Source organism: Eleutherodactylus coqui, chromosome 8, assembly GCF_035609145.1.
Source record: "Eleutherodactylus coqui strain aEleCoq1 chromosome 8, aEleCoq1.hap1, whole genome shotgun sequence".
NCBI classification, from domain to species: Eukaryota; Metazoa; Chordata; class Amphibia; order Anura; family Eleutherodactylidae; genus Eleutherodactylus; species Eleutherodactylus coqui.
In genome coordinates this window covers 130,907,017-130,915,325 of record NC_089844.1, presented here as the reverse complement: position 1 = coordinate 130,915,325, position 8,309 = coordinate 130,907,017, and the positions used below count along the sequence as shown (strand labels likewise).

General features: G+C 42.5%; 1 protein-coding gene across 1 annotated transcript; it reads right to left on the bottom strand.

Moving 5' to 3' along the window:
• Positions 1 to 1,737: 1,737 nt before the first annotated feature.
• LOC136577592 (C3a anaphylatoxin chemotactic receptor-like) lies at positions 1,738 to 8,008 on the bottom strand. Its single transcript, XM_066577519.1, has 2 exons — positions 7,945 to 8,008; positions 1,738 to 3,365 (listed from the first exon to the last, which is right to left on the bottom strand). Exon 2 carries the CDS (start codon positions 3,354 to 3,356, stop codon positions 2,235 to 2,237), a length of 1,122 nt encoding a protein of 373 aa, XP_066433616.1. The 5' UTR covers positions 3,357 to 3,365; positions 7,945 to 8,008; the 3' UTR covers positions 1,738 to 2,234.
• Between the last annotated feature and the right edge of the window lie 301 nt (positions 8,009 to 8,309).

Here is an 8,309-nt window from a genome sequence, read left to right as displayed (position 1 = left end):
AACTATTACTGAAAGGCTGGGAACAGGCCTAGATGCGTAATACAAAAATTGATGCACTACTGCTCCTAGCCAGCCACAACTATAATGCACACGGTCAGATGTAGCCCTAAGAAGGAGCATTGGATTTCTTGCACAGAGGATCAGGAGGATTGTATAACTTTCCCTATGGAAGTAGCTGTGTCCCTACACTCTGTGTTATGCGCTGCAGACACAGAACTGTATAACTAAAGTCGTTTGCAGTAGGCTAGGAAATGTTAGAGTGCAGTTTCACGATGAGAGCTGGTTGTACGGCACTGCAGGCTGAGAACGCAATTGCTGAAAACCTGGGAACAGACCTAGATGCGTAATACAAAAATTGATGCACTACTGCTCCCAGCCAGCCACAACTATAATGCACACAGTCAGATGTAGCCCTAAGAAGGACCGTTGGGGTTCTTGCACGGAGGATCAGGACTGTATAACTTTCCCTATAGAAGTGGCTGTGTCCCTACGCTCTGTGTTATGCACTACAGACACAGAACGGTATAACTGAAGTCGTTTGCAGTAGGCTAGGAAATGTTAGGGTGGACACCCACTGGCGTTTTTTTCTCCACTGCGCTGCGAGACTTTAACTTTACTCGAGTGCGAGTAAAAAAAACGGCATCACGCCGGGAAATCACCAGTCTTTTCAATGGGGCCAGCGGCAGCAGCGCTAGCCCCATTGAAAAGAGATGGAGAATGCCGGGGACTTCGGCCACAGCTGTGACAGCTGTGACAGCTGTGGAAGGAGTTTCCTTCATCCCCGCGGGGACCGTGGGGATGAAGGAATCCTCTGCCACAGCTGTCACAGCTGTGGTAGAAGTCCCCGGCATTCTATCCCATTGCTTTCACCGATCCCATTGAAAGCACTGCTTTGTGCCAAGCCCCGCTGTATGATTATCAGGGAAGGGCTTGAAATATAAGCCCTTCCACGATAATCAGCAATAAGTGTGAACAAAAATAAAAAATGACTCACCTCTCCGGCACTCAGACGCGTCCTCCAGCTGGCTCCCCTGCACTGTTATTAAGCTCTTTCAGCAGGCGGGGTTGTAAGCTGGTTGCAGCAGGACCCTCACCCCTACTGCTTCCATCAATTGATTATTATATGTAACCGTGGTTTTTGTATCTTTGTTTCTTTGTATCTGTTCTTCCCTGTTTTGTAAGTGCTGGCGCTGTATATCAATAAAGATTATTATTATCCAAATGTAGAGGGGGAACATTTAGCTCCATGTTTTGAAAAGTTGCTCTAACCCCTTAGTGATGGCCAATACGCTTTTTTACTGACTTCATTAATGAGCTTTAAACCTGCACATACATCTTTTTAAGGTGATAGCTTAGCTGACTATTAACAGCCAGGCTCCTGCTCTAACAGGCAGTAGCAGAACCACCTCAGATCCTGGCAATTTAGGCTCTTACATGCCACAATCAATAGCAACTGCAGCTTGTAAGCATTTAGCGGGGAGGGCACTCTTTCAGTCACCCATCAGCACCCGGCAGTGTGATTGCAAGGTACCATCGGATTCTCATGGCAGCCAGAAACCTGACAAAGGTCTCCATGTCTGCCATGTAAATCAGCCTATTAGACACCTGCCTCCGTCAGAGTATAAAATGCTGCTGTCATAGGCTTAGAATGCTCTACATGAGTAATGCAGTGTACTATCCAAGTGATCAAATGATCACATCTTCATCCCCCCTCAAGGATTAAAAAATAGCATTGAAAAAAGCTCAATAAAGTTTAATGCAAAGACAAAAAGATCCAGTAAAAAAAACAAAGAACACATTTCCCCCACAAAACCCATTTTAAATGGATATAATACCAAAAAAAAGCTTAAAAAATAATAGATATTACCACGTTCATAATGGTCCAAACATTTAAAACAAGTTAAAATATGTAAGGCCGCACGTACCGAAAATAGTACCAATTAAAACTGCAACTCTTCCTGGAAAAAAACAAGACCCACATGGCTTTGCTGCTAGTAAAATAGAAATATTATGTGTCTTAGGCTGCATTCCCACGAACGTATATCGGCTCGGTTTTCTTTTTTACATGTATAGCTGCCTGGACACTATATATATTGTCTTTTTTTATTCACTGTAACAAGGGCTCAATTTTGGAGTAGGGCTTATACTTCAAGCATCCTCAAAAATCCTGAAAAATCATTCAGCATCCTCAAAAGTCCTGAAAAATAATGCTAGGCCCTATTTTGGGGTAGGTGTTATGTACAGGGAAATGGGGTATGCTGCATCTGTAGCTTCCCAAAAACTTGAGAAATTTCGTTTCTTACTTGCTTTCCCACTAGCACATACACCACAGGATTCAGGAAAGTGTTAATAGCGGCTATGCTAGATAACAGCGGCAAAGATGCAATGACTTTATACATCAGAGTGAACCGCAGAGTATATACAGCCACCAAGTAAATAATCTGTGCTAAAACTAATGGAGTCCTGGTACTAAAGAAAGCCAGAACCGCTGCAGTCACCACTCTGTACAGTTTAGATGATGACGTCTTCTGGGAATTCTTCACATGAAGAACAATGATGATATTGGAGAACAGGATAACACATAGCGGGATAACACATCCAATCACTGCAAGTGAAACTACCAGGCCAGTTGTTGTAGAAAAAATTTCCATCCACTCTTGGAACATTTCCGAATTTTCAAAGGGTTCATCACACAAGTTGCGTGGCAAACTCCTCCATGATTGACTTTCATTTGAATTTTGGTCATTATTGTAATACACAATACCAGAAAGATCATTAGGAAAAAGAAGACATTGAGGTCCATTGATATAATGTACTTCACTGTAGATCATGGCTGGAATGCTACATAGGACCGATAACACCCAAATGAGTGAACATATACCATAACTAAATTTCCGGGAAAAGAAGTTCCGGTGCCATATTGGTTTAGCTACAGACAAGGCACGATCAATATTTAGCGCTGTCAGGATGTAAATACCGGCATACATATTAAGAAAGCTAAAGAAGAAGTATAATTTGCACATACTGGATCCATAGGGCCATCCTGCTGTTATTACAGACACAGCATAAAGTGGTAGAAAGAGCAGAAAGGTGAAATCTGCTAGAGCCAAGTTCAGGAACCAGATTTGAGATTTGTTCTTCCTCATTAGGAATCCAGTGACGAAGATGACAGTAATGTTGCTGGTAAATCCGATGATACAAGTGATTATGCACAGCACGAAGCTGGAGTACTGGATGGCAGTTGGGTGGGTCGTGCTAGGAGATAAGGCAATTAGTTCTTGGATGTTGAATATGTCCCAGTACAGATAGCATAGTTCCTTCTGATATTCACGGTCCATGTGTTGTGCATAGTTCATAGTTAAAATCTGCAGGACAGAAACAAAACACAGTCACTATTATTATAGAGTATTGATTAAATTACCTGAATGCCAATTGCTCTTATTCTTCTCCATAGGTCATGTCTGGTATTGCAGCTCAGTGTCATTGACTTGGCGCTGGTTATTCACTAGTGTAGACCCAGTCAGTGCAGGCTGGGGAACAGGTTGCTTGCTGTGTCCTTTGAGACTGAGAAACTACTCTTCCACAGTTACTTTATCCAAAGATACTGTGTTTCCCGGAAAATAAGACACTTTCTTATATTAATTTTTGCCCCAAAAGAGGCGCAGTGTCTTATTTTTTTTTGGGGGGGGGGGGGGCTTATACTCACCTGGACTGCGGCATTCCGGTGCCTCGTGCTGCTGGTCTCCAGTGGCGATGCAGCAGTCTGCAGTGTCCTCCGCGCTAAGATATCCATTTCTTTCTGGTGGTGGGGCTTTGAATATCCCACCTCCAGAAAAGCAAACACTGTGATTGGGTCGAGCATCAGCCAATCTGTGCCAGCGCTCGATAAACCAATCACAGTCATTCAGTCATGTCATTTACTGAATGGCTGTAAATGATCGAGTGCCGCTCTGATTGGCTGGCACTCAATCCAATCACAGCGCTTGCTTTTCTGGTGGCAGGGTTATTTAAAGCCCTGTCAACCAGAAAGAAGAGGATATCGCAGTGCGGAGGGCACGGCAGCTTGCTCCTGCGCCGGGGACCATCGCGAGGGACTCGGATGCCGCGGGCCAGATGAGTATTGATTTTTTTTCCCAATGTACTTAAGCTATGGCTTATTTTCACGTGAGGGCTTATATTTCAAGCCTCCCCGAAAACCAGGGTAGGGCTTACTTTTGGGGTAGATCTTACTTATTTCACAGTAAATAACTCTCACAGCATGTCACAAGAGGAAGGAGCATCATACACTTAGAAGTATCTATGGTAAGCACCGGCTTAGTTCTGGGGCTGGAGACATAAGTAATTGAAAAGCAACAGGTTTTGGATAACGTTCATCTAATGTGTACTACAATGTACCTAAGGTATCTTTACACGGGACAAGTGTTGGACGTATAAGCACTTGAAAGCCACCCCACCAACTGTTGCTCTTGTGCTTTCACACAGGAGCAATAGTCGATCAGAGAATGGAGAAAGAGCAACCGGAACTCTTTTCCGGCCGCCCGCCTCCATTCACTGCAAACAGGCAGTCATTCATAGATGAAGGACAGTCTGCTTGCATGGACTAATAGTCGCTTGGTTTTTAGGTGAGCTAAGAATGAAGCGACTCTGACCAACAAATAAATTCTCACTCGTGCCCTGTCGGTTGCCATGTGTACATAGTGCAACGATCACCAAAATTGGACAAATATCGCCTGAATTAGCTGTTTCCAGTGATTATTTTGGTAATAATCTTCCTGTGTAAGGGTGCCTTTAGAATAGGTCAGAGTAGTTAGTTCTGACTCCTGATAACCCCGCTGATCAGCTCTTCGAAGAGCTTCTACATTCTGTGCCAAGTACTGCGCTGTACATTTTGTAATGCTTAGTACTGCAGCTCAATCTCATTCATCTGAATGGAACTAAACTAATCGTTCAGTGTAAACAAGCCAACAAAAGAACGATAAATAGACCGCTTTTTGTACATAGTTCATTTAATGCAGGCATAATAATCATCGTTGGCTCGTTCGCCAATCGTTCAGTTTTATTACCGATCGTTCAGTCGTTCTCAGTCACTTATACAATGAATGTGAATGATTGAACAATTTCTTGTGAACGAGCCAACAATGTATCTGCCTGTATAAACTGGCTGCCTGAGCGAACTCTGATATCATTGGCTCATTCAAATGAGAAAAATCGCAGTGAAGTTTCACATTAAACCATTAATGTTGGAACATAAAAAACATATGCTTTAACTAACATTCAAGATTAAACTGTTATCAGTATTTGGCATCTGAAGTAGTTGGCATCTGAAGAACTCTCCAGTATTTCATATCTATCTACTGTGTTTTCCCCAAAATAAAACCTACTCCTAAAATAAGCCTTACCCTGATTTTTGGCTGTTTTGGGAGAGGCTTGGAATATAAATCCTATCCCAAAAATAAGCCCTAGCTAGACTACATTAAAAAAATGAATACATTAACTAGCAGCTGCGGTCCGGGTCCCTCCTGCTACTCTCCGAAGTTCCATAGCTCCGTTGTGCGTCCTGCACTTCTCGGCCACCAACAGAAGATCACTTCCTGGTTGCAGGGTTCATAAATTCCGCCTTCGCGAAGCAATGGCTCTGATTAACTGAGAGCATCACTCGTTGAACCAATCAATGCAGCACTCGCTAACACAAATGTGACGGCTGTGATTGGCTGAGAGCAGCACTAGCTTAACCAATCACAGCCATTGTGTTGGTTCAGCGAGTGCTTCATTGATTGGCTGGGAACAGTGCTCGTGGAACTAATCAGAGCCATTGTTTCCTAGAGGTGGGATTTATGAATCCTGCGACCCGGAAGTGATCTTCTGTTGGTGGCCCGAGGAGTACAGGACACATGGCGGAGCTATGGAACCTTGAAGACCAGCTGGAGGGACCCGGATTGTGGCTGATGGGTAAGTAAAATAAGTCATTCTCCGAAAATAAGACTTAGTACCTGTTTTGGGGCAAAAATTTATATGACAGGGTCTTATTTCGGGAAAAGCACGGTATCTATCTCTCTAGCTATCAATTTTTCACATGGCTATACCCCATGCCTTCCCAGACCTTGCCAGACCTAGAGAACCCTAGAAGAATTTCCGCTGGGTCTCATTTACCTCTGTAGTGTACAGATGTTAATGTGTGGAAGCTTCTGGATGTTTCTGAGAGATTTATTTAGTCTTGTGCTTATGTGTATTGTTAATGTGTTCCAAGTGAGTGAATATGATGTGTATTGCATAGCTGCATCACTGAATTGGTTACAATCCAGGTTATGTCTGTAAAAGTATCTCTGTGTGTCATATGACCTCATTTTATACTGTATATGTGGGTGCAAGGTGTTTGACAGTTGAGTTAGGGTAAATGCACATGGGCGGAAATTCCGCAGCAGGATTTCCAGTAGATTTTCCGCCTGTGCACGCTGCCATAGGATTGCATACTTTTTCTGCAGACGCAAGGCTGGATTCACATGGGTGTATTTGAGCACATATGTGCCCATGAAATTTTGGGGCATTTAATACGCAGAAAATAGAGCCAATTGATTTCAATGGGTTTGTTCACAGGCATGTATTTTGTGTGTGCAGTTGCGTTGTGTAAAAAAAGGAAATAGAGCACGCTCTATTTTCCCGCGCCTTTGCGCAAGAAAACAACACATCTGGCACTCATTAAAGAATTTGGCCATTTCAATAGCTGGAAGCATTGGTGCAAATTTTTTTGTGAGCACAATTGCGCACAACTTGCACACGCATAAAGCACAGTAATAAACGCAGTCAAATACGCATCTTTCAGTCCGCAAAAACGTGCACAAATACGCTAATGCTCATATGCAGCCGGCCTTAGTGGATAACTTCCCAGAGATGTTTCTGACTAGTAATTTGCTATTTAAGGGGGGTGGCTTCACATGAGCGTGTTTTTGTGCGTGCATACGCGCACACAAAAACACACGTCTATTACAACGCATCTAATATAGAGGTGGGTGGCTGCCTGGTGTATACTCCTACACAGAGTAGTAAATACAGGGTGTCAGACCTTCTGATACATGTAGTGCACCATGAAGGCTAGCGACCTATTAGTGACCCCATATCAGTTAAGCTCGCTGCCCTGTACCCCAAAAGTTGAACTACATTGGTACTGGCACCTGGGGGCTCACTAGACATTTAAAAGCCACACTGCATGTGAATAATACATAATAAATGTAAGGTATTAGATGGATTTTGGCCACAATACTTGAGCTCACAAGCCAATGTCAAGGCTCTATGCTTTTTGTGAGTCCCTACACTAATATAAATGTATCACAGAAAGGAAAATATAAAAACAAACAAACAATCACTGAAAATGGCCATATACTTACTGATACAGGAAGTGTATTTGGCTCCCTCATTTGGCGTTTTGGCTCCCTGCAGGGGATGAGCATGTCTGCCCTCCTGCATCAGTAAGTATATGGCCGTTTTCTGTGATAGCATACTATGTTACAAGACATATAATGGCCAGAAATACTGTAATTCCTCATGTACACACAGATGACAACTTAAGTGTGAGATGTCAGCTGAAAGGTTTAGTATGGTATACTATAAGTTTTGCTTCTGAATTACTTTCCCTCAAGTGAGGAGAGAAAGAGGGAACTTGTATTCTTTTCCAAACTCAATGTTTGAAGAAAGAAAATTGTTAGGGGAAATCACTAAAATTATGAAATCTTCGCATTGTGTCTACCAATATGTTAAAATAACCCTGCACCCTTCTCTAGAAAAATACTAATGCTTATCTTTTTTGTTCTCTTTTTCTTCAAAATTATCAATTACAACTTTTTTCTTAAAAAAAGGCTGAATTCTTGCAATGTGGGCAAATACTAGAAAGATCATCAAGTAAGAAAAGCTAAGCAATAGTAATGTCCATACACTTATTTTTTCACTTACCTGAGATGTAAGGTTTTCAAATACAAAAATCTGTGCAAATATTCAGTCTTTAGCATGGACGGCCCTATGAGATACAGAAATAAGAGGCATAACGTTAGACAGTATCTAAATATAAACTCATAGTGAAGCTTTCCATTGAAGCATTCAAGTTGGACCACAGACAACTATTTTTCACTTAAGTAAAACTTCAGCCAAGATTATAAGTAGAGATGAGCGAGCACCAAAATGCTCGGGTGCACGTTGCTCGAGTCGAACTTTTTGTAATGCTCGAGAGCTCGTTTCGAGTGACGAACCCCATTGAAGTCAATGGGGACTCCAGCATTTTTGTATGGGACCGATGCTCCGTATAGGTGATGACTTGCGAA

Excerpts from the sequence above, each read along its gene's own strand:
- LOC136577592 (XM_066577519.1), bottom strand. The coding sequence starts at position 3,356 with ATGAACTATGCACAACACATGGACCGTGAATATCAGAAGGAACTATGC.